General features: G+C 40.5%; 1 protein-coding gene across 1 annotated transcript; it reads left to right on the top strand.

The window, feature by feature from the left end:
* Positions 1-1,393: 1,393 nt before the first annotated feature.
* LOC114157716 (solute carrier family 2, facilitated glucose transporter member 4) lies at positions 1,394-18,285 on the top strand. The gene is made up of 11 exons (XM_028038857.1): positions 1,394-1,688; positions 4,663-4,758; positions 6,991-7,151; positions 14,637-14,761; positions 14,926-15,041; positions 16,075-16,237; positions 16,316-16,503; positions 16,597-16,701; positions 17,548-17,649; positions 17,753-17,956; positions 18,047-18,285. The coding sequence occupies exons 1-11, from the start codon at positions 1,656-1,658 to the stop codon at positions 18,263-18,265; spliced, it is 1,512 nt and encodes a 503-aa protein (XP_027894658.1). The 5' UTR covers positions 1,394-1,655; the 3' UTR covers positions 18,266-18,285.
* Positions 18,286-20,504: the final 2,219 nt, after the last annotated feature.

Here is a 20,504-nt window from a genome sequence, read left to right on the forward strand (position 1 = left end):
TTTAAGTGGAAGGGTGGGTGTCAGGTTGTTTCACAAAAGAGGAAAAGCAAGCGCCAAGGAGACAGCGGTGTGCAGTGAAGAGATGGATTTATGTTGGTGGGGGTGTGTGTCTGCCTGTAAAGACGTTTGGCAAATGTCCTGCGCCCATGCGAGCCATGCGACGCACACACACCCCTTTACTCCCAAAGTTCTGTCCAACCACACCCTCGCTCCTAATTCAGGTGCCACGGCCCGGATTTAGAGTGCACCTGTTGCCTGCTGGGGGAGGATTGAGCTTTGTTGTACATGACAGACAGGGATCAGCAGTAAAGGGGGCGCTGTAGAGAGGGGTGGGGGGTATGTGACCTCTTTGGCATGTGATCTGAAATAGAAAGAGATTTAAGCCTGTCGGGATGAAAGACAATAGCAGAGACGAGCCCTTTTTCGCTGCAGACGAGAAATGTTGAATCACCCTGAACTATTCTCAGCAGATTTTGGTATTTTTATCTCCGAGAATCAAATTTATGATTTAGTTGTTTAGAAGAGGGACAAAGAACACCTGTCCTCCCTGAACCAGCTGGTGTTTTTTTATTGTCACTGTTTTTAATAAAAGAAAGAAATGCATAAAATACCCTAGATGCTATTCAATAAAAATAACTTATATTTGAAGCGCCATTAAATAGTCAATCCAACAGCAGGTCAGCTGACCTCCTGTACAGTGATTCATAGTTCACGATGGATGCCGACCTCTCACATTCAGGGGAACAAACTGCATAAAACCAGACTGACGCTGTTCAACAGATATGATTCACTATCAAACACCATCAGATAAACACAGTCTTTATATAATGATTCATGACATCTATCCTCACAAGACCTCAATGTAGAGACCACCCACTCACATCAGTTCACATTATGTGAACAAGTTTGACTTAAAAAAAGTCATTGTTTTGTTAAGCATGAAAACTTGTGACAAACATTCATAGGGCAACTCAAAGCAGTGATGATGGGGATGTGAAAGGAAAATAAAACAGAGTTTTAGATTTTCTTAAAAGAAAAATCCAAGAAGTGTTACTTGCGTTGAGATTCAGCCAACTTTACTCCGATGTCCTTAAATAAAATAGGACTCCTTAAACCGATTAATTATTCCTCAGAACAAATTCTCCTGTCCTGTGAAGGCAGCAGAGTTTTGCTAAAGAACAATTCACCTGGAAGTGGCCCCCCACTGAGATTCTGCTCAGGACCTCATGTAACCTTGGGCCGGCTCTGGGTCTCCCCTCCAGCCAATGACAGTTAAGGTCAAGACAGCTTCCAGCTCGACCTCTTTAGAGCAGCGCCCCGTCTCCCTCGACCCTTTCTCCCCCCTCCCAACCTCGGGAACCTCCCCCCCACCCCCTTCCTGCGTTTACGAAACAGAATGCCCGTTTGCGCACGGCGGTCACTCTATCCGAGCTGGACGGACAACACAAAGTTTGTTTGGACGACAGGACAACCTGCGCTCCGGGGCGCAGCAGATTTCTACTCTATTGGGGTTTTCTCCTTTGGATTGAATATATTTGCTCCGTTTATTTTTGTTTTCGCTGCTGATTGCGCGGGTTTGAGTCGGAGCTCGTCTCCATTTGGCACCAGACGCGTCTGTCACCATCTGCAACCGAGTGCCTAAAGCTGTCAAAGTCATGCCGGCCGGGTTTCAACAGCTCGGAGGGGAGGTAAGCTTTATTCTTCTCGCTCTTCTTGCTTTTAAGCGACAAAATTATGGGTGTCCTACAGGGAAAGTGTTTATTTTTAACCCGGCGAGTGCGCATTTCAACTGGAACATTTTACGCACGTGTATTTCGGATGTGGCCCAATAAAATTCACTCTGAGATATCTTACTGTTCGAGTTTCGTCGACTAAAAAGTGAAAATAAGTCGATACTGCATAATATTTAAAAATGTCTCATCCAATATTTGTCTTTACTTCACTTTGATGGCGACTTTGAATACTCAGTCTGTTCTGAAAGACTTTTCTGTCTTTAAAAGAAAATATCTGACCTTGAAAAGTCAAACATCTGAGTTTATAGATCACAGCTAATCTTTTTTAAAAAAAATCAGAGTATAAATTTGGGGAGGAAGTAGTTCTGGAGCAATTTTGGGTCATAAAACAACCAACAGAAGTCAAGTGTAATGTTCTCCGAAGCATCAGCTCCTATAAAAAGACTAAGTCTTAGGGAAAGTTTTTATAGGAATTATTTATAGGACCAGCAGGCAGTTGGTTGACCAGCAGATCAGAGGCACTTTAATATCATTATTATATAACAATAATTATTAATATGATTAGTATTCTGACATTGCACTGGTTCTATTCTGGCCACTGTGAACTACAAGGCACTTAGTGGTGCTTGCGGTGATTTTCCACTCACACACGTTCACAAACACGTTCACAAATGCACATTATTCTGTTTTGGTCTCTAAATGCTAAACAGCGCTCATTTAGAGACTCAACACAGCAAGGTCAAGACGCTCAGGCTGAATCTGACTCTGTGGTAAATGATTAGGAGAACAGAGTGCAAGAAAAATAGATGATTGAATCTGCAAATGAAACCTGGCCTCACCGCTTCATCAATGTTCTGATGTTTCCTGTCGTGCAAGAATACAGTGAGATGCAAATGGTTGCCGAAGTGTCACCAGTGGCTGTTTTGCACTCTTTCTTTCACACTAGATCAAAATGTTACCATTTTTTTTATGAGGTCGTGCTGTTCCGTCATGGCTCCAGAGTTCTCTGTTTAACCAACACCGTCTTCTCAGAGTTTTGGAGAAGACGACGCAAAATGCACGAAAGATTGCTGTGAAGGCCCCGTTTCAGTGTCAGACATCTTAAATCTTTTGTGTGTCGGTTAAACTCTCTCCGTGGGTTGCGGACCTCGAGTCCCCAAGGTCATCTCATCTGTCACCGCTCAGACAGGTGCCCGGGGCCTGACGGAAAACCGGAGGGTAGTGAAAGTTCAGGCGCGTGGCCAGTATACTCGTGGGCCACACTGGAGGGATTGTCTCTGGTCAGGATCAAGCTTATTTATAGTTAACGTTAGCTAAGGGTTGAAACTAATCCTAACTGTTTAATTAAAGCTCAGATGTCACCTCGACGCACTGCCACAGAATACGGTTCTATCGTATTGATCAGTCGGTGCGCCGGGTTTGTTTGGCCGTTCAGAACCTGTGAGCCACTTATGTGAATATCTACCAACTGAGCTGCTGCATTATCCAAAGTTACATCGGTTACTCTTATTTAGCTCTGTGCAGGCCGCGGTTCGGTAAAAGTGTTTTGTTTTTTTCTTTATCTCGACTCTAGGCCTAATTGTGACAGACGTAATTGCGATAAACGATAATATTGTTGCTTTGAGACCATTTTTAAGTAATGTGGTGGTAATGGCAAAATAAAATTGCAAGGACACGTTCTCAAAGATCAGTGAACTTTAAATTCTAAAGAATATTTAACACTGGAACTGGGAGACATGTTAAATATCCAAAATAAAATAATAAAACAACTAATAAAATACATTTTGAAGTCTTGGTAAACAAAAGTGTCCTTCAAAATAAGGGCTGGTTGAGACCAAACCGCCTAACTGAAGACTTTTATCCTCCAGATTTTGGTAGAAAGACAGAAAAAAGAGATAATCGATAAATCATGCCTATAGAAATGATTGTTTTAATTTATCATGCGATTAATTGATTTATTGATTATTGTGACAGGCCTACTCGACTCCCTACATGCGCACACTCAAACGCTGGGGAACACACAATGCAGCCGCTGGATAAGAAATGCAATCTGGGGAAAGTCTCTGTTATTTTTAACTCATCTATTTATTTTATTTATTTTGCTCCATTTCTGCAAAAACTGCTCCTCAACAAGGAGGTTGAATAATAGAGAATGAAGCAGCTGTGCAGGTTAAGAGCTAAACTCCTTTTCCCAAAACATGCACATAATGCGGCATGCTTCAAGACCGATGCTTGATAAAGAAGAAGAAAGTTGCTGAGCATTTGGTCTCAGTTTCTGTTGGACTCTATTCACACACATAAACTGTGTAATGTGCATAGAAGCAGAGGCTGGGCCGCAGACGATAACACCAAGTGGTGCACTCTGGTAAAAGTTGCCATTTTTTCTATGAAACCTCAATAGTATAAGATTGTACAGTTTAATGGACTTTAACATAGGATGGCAGTGATATGTATTATGGAAAACTACATTAATCAATCAAGCCCTGCTTTATTGGTTCATCCAGTGGATTACAAATATATTTACAATTAGAATTATAAACACACAAAGCATGTGGACTTCAGGGTAAGACAATGCTGTGTTTTTGCTTCTAACACTGCTAGCAGTACTTGTGCCAAAAATAATTTGCACTGACAACAAAACTTTGCCGTTATGATACTGACGGTAGAAGCTTGGAGAAGCTCTCAGTGTTTGCTCAATGGAGCAATCTGATCTGATCGTTGTTGAGTCGTCGACATTGTGTCTCACTAGTAATTATGCAGTGAAACGTTAGCTTAAAATATTAGATTCACTTTTTATGCGTTTGTCCATTTTCATTCTTTGTAAGGAATGAAATTAAGTGGGACGTCTAATTTCCACAACTGATAATAATAGTGTGGTTAAATGAATGTCTTTTTTGTGTTTTTTTTAATTTATTTGTTTGCCCCGCAGACGGTGACGGGAACCCTCGCTCTATCAGTCTTCACTGCTGTTCTGGGATCGCTGACGTTCGGCTACAACATTGGAGTCATCAATGCACCACAGAAGGTAAAAAGAATAAATCCTACTGACCAGAGGTGTTTGAGTAACCAAACATTTAACTAAGTAAGGGTAGGACCATTTCAACTCAATTTTGCTCCAGCAAAAGTAAAAAGTAGCCAAATAATAAGTCAATAAGTTAAAAAAAAAAACGCTCTGTAAATATAGAGTAACTGATCATAACATCTACTGAGTAAAGTTTATTTATAAAGCGTTTTTATAGACAAAAAGTCACAAAATGTTGTACAACATAACTACTAAACTAAATCAGACAAAGTATAAAAGCAGTGAAGTTACTCACCACGGGCATAGTATCCAGAAATTTCACTCAAGTACAAGTACAGCAATACTTCATAACAATATTACTCAAGTAAAAGTTAAAAGTAAAAGCAGATTTTTTTCCAAAATGTTACTCAGGTAAATGTAATTAGTCACTACTGTCTACTTTGGGTATGAATTATCTGCAGTGCACTCAGTTCCTCGGGGATGTTTCATAACACATTGACAAAAGATAATTAAAGTGATAAATGCGACGGTGTGTCTTTAATAGATTATTAATAGATTATATCTACCAGCAGGTGGTTGTTTGGAGTTATTTTAACGTGAGTTTATAATCCCTCATGTTTCACATTGAAGTGGCCCAAGCAAGAATTAGAACCACAATCAACAGAGTTAAGAAGTATATAAAACTTTCTGAAACCTATAGACAATTAAAGGCTTCAAAAATCCCCCAAAACAATCCTAAATATACAGCCAGAGACACAGCAGGATGTTTAGATCAAATCACATTCATGTGTTAGAATGGCCTAGTTAAAACATGAGCCTAAATCCAGTTAATCTATGACAAGACTTGATGTTCACAGATGTTCTCCGCCCACCAGCACTTGTTCAAACACGTTTTGGCTGCTAGAAAAATGCTTTGATTGGAAACTTTAACACGTTTGCACGAAACATGAGAACGTCATGAGCTCTTCGTTTCTCATTTAACGAACTGAACAGATGTAGTTTCATAGCAGCAGACGTCACGTTTTGGTTGGCAAGCCAGCCCCGTCATCTCGAAACATCAACTTTCCAGGAGGTTTTGTTGCCGCCGTGATGCCGCTGTGCTTTTCTGCTTATCCTGCAACTTTTCACAGGCTCTCTCTTTACTTACCAATCTTACAAGGTGGCATGTTTGGAGCCACAATATTGCCCGTATTTAGGAAACAGAAAGGAGAGAAGTTCACCAGGAAGGTTTTCTGAGTTCATCCAAATAAAATAAAGTAAATAGATCAAGAATCGTGTGGAAGGATAACAGTGTTGAAAGTATGGAAATACAGGAAATGGTTTTGGATACATATATATAAAAATACAATTCCATTTCAGTTTATTCTATGATGAGATAAAATGTCTGTAATTTTTAAAAAAAGAAATATAATCTCTAAATTATATTCTCTACATACCAAATGCTGATTTTTCCACCACATTTGGGGCTTTGGCAATGCTTACTGAAAATTTTACCAAGAATAATTTCTGATCATTACCTGAATTGTGAAATTTTTGTTAAGTGCTCCCACTAAGTTGCAGTTGCGGTCCGTAAACAGTTCAGTTGTCTGGAGCATCTAACACATTTTAGATGTTTTTTACACGTCATAAGGTTGTTGTTTTTTTCCTCCTACCATCACAAACATAAACATAAAGGTGGTGTTTGTCAAAATCTACTGGGACTTTAACTGGAGCAAAAATTCAATAAATTCAACACAGTTTTATTTTTATAGCTCCACTCACAACAAATGTCATCTTGAAGAACTTTACAAAAAAATCATTTTAATTCGATCACACAATCATTCCAATTGATCCTCGTTATCAAATAGTGCAGTAAGCTCAAGTAATGACTCAAAGTATTTTTTTAAAAGTTTCTATCTGAGAAAACCCAGCAGATTGAATCCAGTCTGTGTCGAACTTTGGATAGGTGAGACTAAAATTAAGCTTTTAGGTGACAAAAACTCCAGTTATTGAAACGCATCTAATGCCTGTTGTTGAGTAAAAGGGAAAAACTGTTTCTTCCAAAATCCCTGGGAACCTTGTCAGAGCAGATTACACCCTGGTTTGTGGTCTTTGACAAAGTTTATTGATCCAAACGCCTGCAGGAGCCCGAAGTGGTTTGATGGTTTGTCTTCACTGGGTCATTTAGAAAAAATAATTATCCAAAGAACAAAGATCTCTCAGTGTATTAATGTTATCTCTGAACGTCCTCTGCAGATCATTGAGGGCGACTACAACGCGACGTGGATTCATCGGTACGGAGAACCAATCCCCTCAGGGACCCTCACCTCCCTCTGGTCGCTGTCTGTGGCCATCTTCTCCATCGGGGGCATGCTCTCCTCCTTCTGCGTGGGCTTCATCTCAGAGTGGCTGGGCAGGTACGAAAACACAAGACACTGGAAGTGGACATGTTCTCCTCCCTGAATGGTTCACGACTCCAAGATTTAGAAATACGGCAAGTTGGGAGGCAGCAGAAACTTCTTAATTGGGTTTATGTTTTAGGTGTGACGTCATTTTCTAGACTGGAAGACGGTTGGTTTTCAAGCAAAGTGAGGGATCTTTTCTTACCATTAAAGGGGCAGTGTTATGTAAAATTGACCTTTTCGAGCTTCATCAAAAACATACATGAAATGTTGCTTTGATTCTTTCATGCATATTTGGAAAGTCCTTCAATCACCTGTGGAAACTATCCAGCTGTCCAAAACGCCTGGGTGGTCCTAGCCCCGCCTTCAAAGCACAGCTCCTCCTCCTCAGAGTCTCAGTTTCTGAGCCAATCTTCTTCCTCACAGAACAGATCTTCTCCTTCAGACTAGCCAGCAGCAGTTAGCAAACACCAGGTGTAACTGTGCTACTACTTACTAACAAAAAACGTTGTTAAAGGGGGAGGAGCCATGTTATGATGACTTCCTGAAGGCGGTGTGTCAGAAACAGCAAGAGTTTCTTTAAGCACAGAGGCCCAATTTCAAGGCACTAAATTGGGAAATAAAATGTATTTTAAGTCATATTTGATATATATAGCATTTTTATAACAATTGAAGCTAGCATAGTTACTAGATTATGCTATAAAATGCCACTATGTCCCTGGAAAACACAAACGCTGCCCTTTGAAAGACAACATGGAGTCTAAGTTCCTGATTTCTTCTGCATTTAAAACATGTGGCGCTATTTAAGGATTTTTACACACAAGAGTGTCAATTAATGTTAACTGACATTATCTGTAGCTATACACTATACATACTGCGCTGCATTGTTTTTCTCCTGGTGGGATTCAGCTGAAGCTCTGTCCACGATGTGTGCCGTCCGAGTTTCCCTCTGTAACCTAAACCACGATGGGTGAATCAGGGGGTGGGTATGACAGAGCTGGGAGTCCAGGGTCAGGCAGCAGGCGGGAGTCTCAGCATGTCTTCCTCGAAACACAGCTGCCTCTGGTGTTGGTGGTAAAGCTGCTGTGACCTCTGAGGTCAAAGAGCAGACGCAGATCAACTCTCATTGGACCACAGATTATGTTTTTAACAACAAGTCAGAATGTAAAATTCAGGGAGGAGAGAAGATTTATACTTTTCCTTCCTGTAAGATGGAGTAATTAAAAGTAGTTTTGCTGTACTCTTCTAAAACATCCACACTCGGCTTCTTGACGATGGAATGACGTCATGAAAAAATCAAATCCTGTAAAGTTTGTTCATGGCAGAAATAAGAAAATCTCAGCAGCTGAAATGAGCTTCTTCTGTCATGGGCTACCAACATGAGAGTCTGGGTTTCTCATGTTAAAACCAACATGTCCTTCCTCACCGCTCTTCATCTGACTGCTTTTATCTGAAACAGAAAGGTGGCGACGTTTCCCACTGCTGCTAAAATAATACAACAGGTTACAGATCTGATTATGTTTAGTTTGTGTTTTTGTTAAAAGAGATTTAGGCCACACATTGATAGTAGTAAATGTTTGTTACCGTGGTTACGGCATAGTCACTCAGGTCAGCCTTAGAGATAGGATGAGTCCCATCATCAGGGATGAAGATGGATGGATGGATGAACACGGCTAAATAATTGGAGCACATAAACTTTATATTATTTACGGTATATAAACTATATAATATGTATAAATTCTAGAAAAATATCAATAGTAAGCAAGTTTCTCTATGGTTTTTGTTTAATTTACCCTCCCACCAGTGGGTACGTCTGGTTTAGAAAGTCACAGTTCTCTTAAAATTGTCTGCTGTCTCCCTGATGTTGTAGCTAACAATGACTTTAAATTTCATGTCAATATTTCAGATTGAATAAGAACCAAATCACTCAAAGTCACTTAATTGACACTGATCTAAAATAAGTCTTAGCAATGCAATTTAATCAACTCAGTTAATCTAAAAAGCACAGACCAATAAAAATATTATCTAAAAAGATATATATATGCAGGGGCGCAACTACATATTTTTGAGGTGGATGCGAACATCATCATTGTAGGCTAGCTTAAGCTAACCTGAATATTTACAACTCTCTTGTTGATACACTGACATTTCTTACCTTCTGTCTTTCAACCACTTTGAAAAGCTTTTCTTCGTCTCTCCAACATCTTTATCCTTCCCCCTCTTCCGTTTTCTGTTTTGGGCCCCGGAGTTTTTTCTGCGCCCCAACACCTGCAAGTTGCCGGGAGGTTCGGCGTGCAAGCCAGCATGTGGAGGGGTTTAAATAAATTAGAAGATTGTCTAAAAGTTTTATTTGAATACTTGAGTTAGAAAAAGTAAACTCATTTATATATTTGATTTATGTAATACGTTATTTTTATTATCTTGACAAAATGTTGAAGGGTACGCCACAAAGCTCTATATGCAAGCGTGTTAATGGAAAGTTGAGTGGAAGAAAGAAAGTGTGGTAGGACAATGTGCACAACTGTCTAGGACAATTTTGTCAGGATTGTGAAACGAAGCCCAATAAAGAATTTGGGAGAGATTCAGAAGGTGTAGACAACCACTGGAGTCTCAAGAGACATACAAAGTTAAATTCAATTTGAATTCAAGAATACATTATTGATCCTAAAATTAAGTAAAATATGGTTAAATATCATGTTATTCAAGGTTCTTCAAATGGTTGTTAGGAAGGATCTCTTGTAGCAGTCTGCATTACAGCAAACTTGATGAAGCCTCTGACTGAAGACTCTTAGTCGTAAAGTAATCTGACAACATCATGAGCGTCATACTTGGGATATAAAGTTGCCCAGTTGTCTTTATAGATGAAAATACATTTTGACTTTAATTTGGGAACTAAGGTCCCAGAACCTAAAGGAAAAGTGTGGAGGCACAGAATCGACCGTGCTTGAAGTCCAGTGGGATGTTTATTCCACAGTCAGAGAGGATTTGGACAGCAACGCCATCTGCTGTTCATGTCCACTTTGTTTTTATCAAATATAAAGTCAGCAAAGCCATCTACCAGGGAATTTACTGCACTGCTGTCAGCTTAGTCCACTTTATAATTCAACCAGGTCAAATTCATCCAAACCAGTTTTTGTCTGGTTTGGTCTAAATTCAGTTTAAATCAATTCAATTCATTTGAACAAAAAATACTTAGATTAAGATCCAGTCACAATTTTAGTTCATCACTGTTATAAACTGATTACTGGATATAAATTAAGCCCATCTGATTGTTGATTTACCAACAATTTCTACATCTAAAGCACGGGGCGACTGTGGTAGAGAACAACTCCCTTTCAACAGGAAGGAACAGCAGTATGAGCGTTGTGACTGTACTGTGATCGGCTGAGGGTTGAGAGGACAGAGCAGACAGAAGCACAGGTCCAGGATTACAGTCAGAGCCGTAGGCGTAGGAACCGGGGAGAACTGGAGGGGACATTATAGTACCCTAGACCGTTACTTGGTCTCTGACACTAACGACAATAAACGCAGGTAATATACTTGAAAAAAGGTAAAAACATTGTCCGTTAGAATGGATGAAAAATGTTTAGATACTTAAATAGCACATTTTTACAAGACAAATGTCTAGCATAAGCTAAAGCTAATGTTAGCCACAAAGTTTAAAGAAAGTAAAACTCACCTTCGTATCTGTGTATAACGAGGCGAACATGTTAAAACTTTTCTCCAGCTTATTGTCGGGGCTTCGGATCAATGTACATCATTAATTGTTACCTTGGACAAGCCCTGCAGACGCCCAGTGTAAAGAGCCTTTTTCAATAGATCGGAAAAGATTGAGCCGCTTTGCCCCGAACGCGGAAGCTGAGGTGCAAAGAGCTCAACAGTTCAGAGTTTCTCATAAATCCTTTATTGTCACTATTTAAATATCATATTCATTGTTCCAGGTAGGGGAAGCCATGCTTTGCTGCATTTTACAATGAACTTGAGTTTTATATCCAGACTATCAAAGACAGAAAATAGCTATTAAAACAATTGAACTCTGTACTGCTTTGAATGAACAGTTGGGAACCGAAGCCCCGTAGCTTTTTCTTCATCTTGAATATATTTATCTGTATTTGTTTTTTTTCTGGAGGCAGAACAAATGTTTCACTCTGTCGTTGTACAGTGTGTCTGTGAATAAAGTTTTTTAAAAAAACATCCCCCCTCCCCCACACCCAACAGACTTCTTGTGGCTTTGATGTCACAGTGATGTCACTCATCCTGTCTATGACATCACTGGCGGCTGCCTTTGTATTCCCAGATTCCACAGAGAAATTCATTTGCAGTTTGAACCAGAGAGCAAAGATGGAAGAAGAACATTTTTTGTTGGCAAAAATTAACAATTTACAGAAGAACCGCAGCAAGCTGCAGGAGGAGAACCAAGAGCTTCAGAAAACCGTAGAAAGTCTGAAGATTAAACTGGAGCGACTAAACAGAACGGACAAGACACACGACTGGCATGAGGAAAATAGCTTACTTCTAAAATCAAATGCATTTTACAAAAAACAAATCAGAAAAATTAATCTGGACCTGGAGGAAGAAAATGCAAGTATACGCCAACTAAGATGTGATAATGAAGCCAAATTGAGAATAAAACATAAACTGGAAGAGGACCGGAAAAAACAGAGAAACATTGCAGCGGACAAATTAAGAGCAAAAACAGAAAAACTCGAGTGGCTAGAGAGAGAAAATGAAGAGTTAAATAAACAGATTGTATCTCTGAAGATTAAAAATGACAGAATCGAATCCAGACTGGCGGAAAAAAGCAAAGATGTCCAGCAAAGGGAAGAACCAGTCAGGGTACATATCCAGGAAGAGGAACTTTCAGTATGTCAGAAAGTAGGGAGAATTTTTATGCATATGTACGGTTCAAGTACGTTGGCGTATTGGGTGCCACCCTGGGCTTTTTTTTAACAGTAAAGGATATTTTGGGTTGCTGGAAACAGGATGTTTGTGGGATAGTGATGCGTTTAAATTAATTACAAATATAAATACTCTTGTTTGCTTTTGGAATTTGTGCCTAGTGAGAGATGCTTGCAGGAAGACATCTAAACGGGTCAAACTGGAAGCTGACACCAGATGGTCTGCAGCAAGAGTGATGACTGACGGATGATTAAGGGTCGAAGTTTATGAACCAGAAACAGAGGAACTGTACATGAGACACGGATGCACAAGACAACTCCTTGTTCTGTGGGTTCATCAGTTCCTGCACCGTTTCTACAGAAGGAAATAAACAAGAACTCTGAATTTTGCATTCTACATTACAGCAGCTTGCAGGTGCAACACACCTGTGACTCAAGAGAACAGAAGAAGCAGCTGCTATGTGATTAACTCAAGATAACCAAATCCAGGGGTCTCAAACTCCAGGCCTCGAGGGCCGCAGTCCTGCAGTTTTTAGATGTGCCACAGGTACAAAACACTGGATTGAAATGACTTAATGACCTCCTCCTTGTGTAGATCAGTTCTCCAGAGCCTTAATGACCTAATTATTCTGTTCAGGTGTGGTGCAGCAGAGGCACATCTAAAAGTTGCAGGACTGCGGCCCTCGAGAACTGGAGTTTGAGACCCCTGAATAGGCTCTGTAACTAGGACCGCCCTAAGGAAATAAAAAGAAAGTCTCTGGGAGGAGCTGTTTTAGAGCGGGTAGATTGTAACTAAAGCACGCTGCTGTCCGTTCTCCTTGCTAGTAAATCTAAAACTCACTTGTCTCTCTCTTCTTTTTCAGTTTGAGAATGCTTAGGTAGATGAACCTGACATTAATTTGGTCCTTCGAAGCCGGATCCCAAGATACTGAAGGAATCCAGCGGGTGAAACCGAATCCAGAAGGACTGTGCGCAAGGCTAAACTCTTCAGAATGAGTTTAGATCCTTTTCCGGGACTGGTATTTGGTTTACCAGCTGGAATCTGACGCTTGACGGGACTCCGTGGAAGGGGAGAGACAACTGAGAGTAAATTGTCTTTTAAAAGAAAAGCGTGAATGAGTTGATGGCGTTCGCGTTAAAAGAAATCCTGTGTAAGAAACGCTGTGAATCCTGGGCTCTAACAGCGGAAACTAAACGGCTTTAACTTTATGCTGTTGTGGTGATAATTGGATGGCGGAGTCCAGCGAGCAGCCGCTTAAATCCGTCTTAAAAGTTTCATTCCGTAAAAAAACAGGGCGGCGGAGTCCTGCGTGACTCTCTTGTCACGCAGGACAAGAGAGGTCAGTGTATCAACTCTCTTGTTGATACACTGACATTTCTTACCTGCTGTCTTTCAACCACTTTGAAAAGCTTTTCTTCGTCTCTCCAACATCTTTATCCTTCCCCCTCTTCCGTTTTCTGTTTTGGGCCCCGGAGTTTTTTCTGCGCCCCAACACCTGCAAGTTGCCGGGAGGTTCGGCGTGCAAGCCAGCATGTGGAGGGGTTTAAATAAATTAGAAGATTGTCTAAAAGTTTTATTTTTAAAAACTTTAGCTCCCTGTTGTCGAGGCATTACTACAAATTTAAAAGAAAACAAAACGCGCCTCAGCCGCTGCCCAAGCTGCCTGTATGGGAGGGGGGCGCCTAATCAGTGCTGTTCCTCTGTTATTGATCATTTCATACACAAACAGCTGTTAAGTACATAAAATGCTGACTATATAAAAAAAATTCCCCACATCGTTTTTGCGCCCCCTCTAGTGCAGCGCCCCTATGCGTTGCATACACTGCATAGCCACCTTTTGCGCCACTGTATATATGGCATTTATAGTGAAACATACAGCGTCCGTGTCAGCTTAGATGTAATTCAGATGTACTCAATTTTATCCAGTAAAATCCTGACATCTTGTCAAATAACATGAAGCTCAATTTAATCAGAATATATTAAAGCAAAATGAAATTCAGTTGATAAATTAGCACTTACTGATATATTTAAAAAATATCTGTCTAGAAAGCCAAACTGATTGCATCAAAAATAATAAATTAATGTAATAAACTTTTTGAATAAGCAAATGTATCTCTTCTTTTCGGTGTATGAGCGATTAAGGAACATGACTGAACATTTAAAAGTAAAGTTCTTATTAAAATTGTATCATTTTAACTATTCTAGGGGATTTTCATTCTCACAGTAATATATTCTTCTTGTTGATGACTAAAAATCTTACTGAGCAGTCAATAAATTATGATGATTAACATTTTCTGTGAATTTTTTATTTGTTAGAAATAAGTATTCACATATATTTACATTGTCCCTTTAGCAGATCGCATCACAAATACAGATTTACGGCTCCAAGACTCTGTTTTTGTGGGACACTGCCCTCTAGAGGCCAAATTTAATCTGGTGTCATGTTCACAGTTCTGGGAACAAAGCAGAACCCGTTCCAGTATTACGGGACTGAATCAAACACTTGTCTCCTTTACCTGCTCATGTGACCCGTCAGTCGTCTCGGATGGGATCAAACTGCGTTCTGGACACCATGATGTCAGGTTTTTATGTTTCTTACAGGAGGAAAGCGATGCTCGCCAACAATTTGTTCGCCTTCGCTGCTGGGAGTCTGATGGGAATGTCTAAGGTCTGTCGCTCCTTTGAAATGATGATTCTGGGACGCTTCATCATTGGGGCCTACTGTGGTAAGATGAAGTTCTGTTTCTATCTTTCCTTTCTTTGTTTTCATTCATGCAAACAGCATTTTAAAAAACCGCTCGAGTTCTCCAGCTTGCTCTGGTTTAATTTGTCGCTCCTTTTTGAAATGCCAACCTTCTGTCTTTCTTTTCATCTCTTCCTCTTTGCACAGGACTTGCATCTGGTTTGACGCCCATGTATGTGGGGGAGATAGCTCCCACCAGTCTCCGAGGTGCACTCGGCACGTTGCACCAGCTGGCCATAGTCACTGGGATTCTTATAGCTCAGGTGTGACTGCGTGTTACTGGCCCCCTGGGGAAAGATGTGAATAAAAGCATTGTCAAACTTTACAAAGATGCAACTCTTTGCTGCAGTTTTTCCATCTTTGAGCTTTAAAGTTCTGGTTTTACGACTCTCACCTCCTCACTGTGCAAGCTTTCAGGAAGAAACAGGAGCAAGAGACAAAACATAACATGTGGTGCAGAAGAAATATTGAAAAATGCGTTGAAACTCAAACCAACAACTGATAGAAAGTTTGGCGCATTTATTCACATTTATACCCTGTGCATAAATCTGGCTACCATTTAGCTTTCCATCAGGCATTCACTTTCTCTGATGTCAAAGTCAAAAAGGCTTTCTGTCTTTTCATTTGGCAGGATCGTTCTGCTCCATTAGTTGCATTGAGCAATCAATTATATTTTTTAAATGTAAATGAGCCTAAGGAGGTTCACTAAAGTTACTTGTTATCCATGAAAACTCAGACTGGTCCTCAGCCTAAACTGGGATTAATACTGATCTCCTGCTCTGGTTCCTTCTTCTTTGTGTTTTGAAAATAAATGTTTAAATTTTTTGAACTTTCACCACAGTTTCAAGACTTTTATGTTGTAGGCCAACACATATATGTGCCATACTTTAAGGCGGGTTCTCTAGTCTTTCCAATTTGAATAGTAGTTCAGAGATATTTGTGCCTTACTTTTAACACCAAGGCAACAAACAAACCCATAAATTACCAGGAAAAAAAGTATAGTTAGAAATTTAGGAATGAATGAGAATTTACAAGTTTTTTTTTATTTGATTTTACTCTGTCTCTAATTTACTCAAATTAAAGATTTGTTTAGTTTGAGATCAGTTTGGTTTAACTTTATTCTCTAGGTAATAGTGGACAGTCTTGTATTGCTGTAGTAAATTTCTCTTTCCAACACAGTGACTCTCTTCCTCCTATTTTTCCCACATTGCTTTTAGATCAACAAGTTCAAAGTAGATGTGTGTTTTAGATTGTACAGGCATCACTAATGGTGCCATTCTTGTTCTATTTAATAAGATCCTGGGTCTGGAGATGTTGCTGGGCAGTGAGGACCTTTGGCCCGTTCTGCTGGGCCTGACCGTGGTACCGACTGTACTGCAGATGGGTCTGCTGCCCTTCTGCCCCGAGAGCCCTCGCTTCCTCTACATCATTCGGAGTCAGGAGCACCACGCCAAGAGAGGTGAGTCCCACAATTTGTTCTTGAAACGCCTCTTTGCCACTCAATTGTCTGAACTCCTCCCATTTGTCCTCTGAGCAGGTTTGAGGAGGTTAACAGGCCGGCAGGAGGTGGGTGACATGCTAGCAGAGATGAAGGAGGAGAAGAGGAGGATGGACATGGAGAGGAAAGTCTCCATCCTAGAGCTCTTCCGCTCCCCTCTTTACCGCCAGCCCATCGTCATCTCCATCCTGCTGCAGCTCTCCCAGCAGCTCTCTGGAGTCAATGCAGTGAGTCTGATTTTACTCAGTGATGGCAGAGCATGAATTAAGTCTCAAAACTTCACCCAGTGGTAACTCAGACGTGTTTAATCCCGCCTCCAGATTTTCTACTACTCCACCAGTATCTTCATGAAGGCAGGAGTCCAGAGTCCGGTCTATGCCACAGTAGGAGCCGGAGTTGTAAACTGTGCCTTCACTGTGGTCTCGGTGAGATGTGTGTGTCCTGGCTCGCGGGCAGCCTCACAGTAAAATTTAGTTTGAAGTATTTGAGAGACTTTATACAGCCCTGCTTTGAACCACATTAAGTCAATAAGTGTGTCTCTTTTCGTGTTTAACTCTGTTATCAAAGAGTAAATAAGATAAGAGGAGGCTGGTCAATTGTTTTCATGTTGAGTCATTTTTCCTGCTGAGTTGTCATTACAAAAAAGCAGAAATATAATATTTCACATGTTAAACCATTGGTGGTGGCAAATGTCCACCAAACTGGTATAAGAAATAAGTTTGAGCTCTGCAAAGCAAGAGCCTGGCAATACTACCCCACAGTACAGACCCTCCACCTGTCAGAAAATACAGTTTCCTCATTCACAGCTTCTTGCATACCTCTGCTCCCTCAGACTTTCTTATTAAACACCTGATAAGAAAATGGTCTTGCTTTGATTCTTATATTGTAAGACTGTCCACACTGAAGAGTGTTGTGGTTAACCCGGTAGTGTCAGTGTGCTCACACTGCAAAAATACTAAACTTCAGCTAGTATTTGGTCTAGTTCAGACATGAACTAGACCAAATGCTAGTTGTTAGACTGATTTTTAGTATTCAGTCAAACTAAAAATCAGTCTATTCTGGTCAGCTTTTATCGGTTCCTAATTGATAAAAGCTAGGAAGTTGAGTTTGCAAACATGCTAGCAACGTTAGCTTAACCTCATAAGTCTCAAATTTTTTGTGGAAAAAAAACCAAAAACACATCAATAAGGAACTGACAGAATAAAGTTTGTATATTTGGCTCAGAAATTAATAAAAGTTAAACTTTTTCATTGTCTTCCTGAAATAAACAGCTGTTCCTTGTGGAGAGGATGGGTCGGCGGACACTTCACATGTTGGGTTTGGCAGGAATGTGCATTTCTGCCATCATCATGACCATAGCTCTGGCTTTACTGGTAAGTAACTCTAACATTCAGGTTGAATTGTTACTTGTTTTTTATCTACCAGTGTCACCAAGCCCAATAAACCGCTGACTGCATCGTTTCCTCCACCTGACAGGACAGCATCCCTTGGATGAGCTACATTAGCATGCTAGCTATCTTTGGCTTTGTGGCCTTCTTCGAGGTGGGTCCAGGTCCCATTCCTTGGTTCTTTGTAGCTGAGCTGTTCTCTCAAGGCCCGAGGCCAGCTGCCATGGCTGTGGCGGGCTTCTCCAACTGGACCGCCAACTTCATCATCGGCATGGGCTTCCAATACGTTGCAGTGAGTCCCACCAGCATTCCAAAATAAGGGGCCTTGCAAATGTTTTTTTCCCACTATATTCACCAATAACTCCTAAATCTGCCTCCCCAGGATCTCTGTGGGCCATACGTATTCCTGATTTTCGCAGTGCTGCTCCTCTTTTTCCTCATCTTCACGTTCTTTCGGGTGCCAGAGACCCGGGGAAAGACATTCGACCAGATCGCAGCCAACTTTAATCAGCACTCGGCGGCCAGCATGATGGATATGGACATGGAGCTGAACAAGCCCAGCACGGAGCTGGACTACCTGGGGGATGAAAGCATCAACTGAAGAGTCCAAACAAAAAAAAACAAACGGAGTACAATTTAAGGTGAAGTTTGTGTACGGACCCTACTCCAAAATTTTATTTTCTGAAATATTTTGAGATCTGTAGTCATATTGATTTAGCTTGTGGTGCCAAAGCACAGTGTTAAGATGAGTGTGTGACAGTATGGACATTTTTGGAGCCGTCATTTGCTGGTACCACAGCAGTTTGCCAACTCGTGGTTCTGATTGTTGCTCTGACAACTCAAAAGCCTTTGAGTTAGAGACTGACTGATGAAGAAAAAAACAGGCATTGACTGCCGGTGTGAGATGATTTCACTCAGTGCTGATGAACTCAGACGCAGCATTGAACGATGGGGAAATTTTGGAATTCCTGCACTTTATAAAGAAAGACTTTGGCGAACGGAGGTACTGTAGGACGGTGGTGTCTAACTTCAGTTCTGAAAGACCAAATCAGACGTAAATGGTTGAGCTACCTTCTCAACATCATGTTCTGCAAATGCTTGGTAATGGACAATTAATTTGCTTTGCGCTGTGTTCAACCAAGTGAACATCCAAGACCTGTAGGACATTTGGGTGTTGGGGACTGAAAACAGACATCACTGACGTAGGAAGTTGACGTAACTTGATAGTTTTCACTTAAGATGGGAACACGTTAGAGTAAGGCTGATTTGGGTTCCTCGTACAGATCTTGGAAATACTCTATGGCAGAAAAAAGTAAGTTTCTTAACTAGTTTGCTTTACCATCCAATTTTAAAGGGGCAGCATTATGTATTTTCTTGGTACATAGTCTCATTCTAGAGCACAATCAAATAATCTTTCCCTCAGCTGTAAAAATGCTAGATATCAAAAATGACTTAAAGGAAATTTGTCTACAAACTTTTATGCATTGAAATTGGGCCTCTGTGTCTTTAAGAATCTCCCGCGCTTTCCGCCCGCCATCACAACATTCCTCTTTCAAGCCTTTAAAAACATTTTTACCAGCTTTTCACTGACAAGTCGTTTGTATGATGAGTTCAGCAGATGCACAGCTCCAGCGGGAGTTTGCTACTTGCTGCTGCCGCTAGTCTGAAGGAGCTGAGTGGGGAAGGAAGCTCGATGAGGTGGAAGGTTGGCCATTTCCAAGCAGGAAGAAGCTGCTTGGAAATAGGCAGCGCTTTGTCAGAGCAAGCATTACGGTGCCCCGATGGTTGCTACTGGAGATTCAAAGATTTCTCATGAAAGATTTAAAGAAGCACACCACGCATGATTTTGAAGAGGGAATAACATGATATAAATCTAAAAAAGAAATCTCAAAATTTTGCATAAGACTGCCTCTTTAAATTGGTGAAAGCACTAAAAATTGAGCAACAAAAAGAGTCCCCATGTTTATTAGCCTTTTCCCCATATTTTTATTAGAACATCAGATATTTGGGAAGTTTTAACTTTGATTCAGCTGATATTTGAAAGCAGCTGAGCCGTGTTTGTAGGGAAACATTGTGATACTGTCGATATTACAATTTACAAAAGATAAACTTTTTCCTTCACAGCATCCTGCTGACGAAGCTTGGATCAATAAGCTACACGTGTTCAAAACTGCACACCAATTTTATTGGCATGCAGAGCAGTTATTGCATTAAAGCCACGTTGATTAGATTTACTGCAAAGCTCTAATCTGTTCCTCAAAACACTGCTGAAACTGACTTCCCATCCGAGCAAAGCATAGATGAATCTGAGTTAGCTCAGGTGAACCCTAAAAAAGAAATAAAATCTCGGCTTTGTCAAAGAACAAGCTTATAGATTGAATTTTTGTATCTATATAAAAATTCCCTTAAATAGCTCTAGTGCTTTTGGCTTTTTAGACTCCAGCTTCTTAGAGACCAAACTAGCAAAATGGCCCTTTGAGTCTGTTCAGCTAGCAAGTGAAAAACCAAAATTATGATGGGCTTAAGGGTTAAAAATACCCCAAATTAGATATAAAAGTCAAAGTAAACATTTCACCCCAAAACTTCCACACTGTAGGAATTCTGTATAAGTCAATTCTTTACACGTGTTCCCTTCTTAAGTTTTAATGTTTTCCAGAGATTTCAGAAAACATTTTTGGGACTCCTTGTGTACATAGCATTTGTGTCATGGTATGTGGGTCTAAAGTTTCTACTCTGTATGCACTCCAGCTGGTGTATGGTTTCTGTGGATGCTCAGTGAGGTTAGAGATTAGGATTTACTTTGTAGTTTATGTACAGTCTTTGCATCCATGTGTGTGTTC

Source organism: Xiphophorus couchianus, chromosome 14 (assembly GCF_001444195.1).
Source record: "Xiphophorus couchianus chromosome 14, X_couchianus-1.0, whole genome shotgun sequence".
NCBI classification, from domain to species: Eukaryota; Metazoa; Chordata; class Actinopteri; order Cyprinodontiformes; family Poeciliidae; genus Xiphophorus; species Xiphophorus couchianus.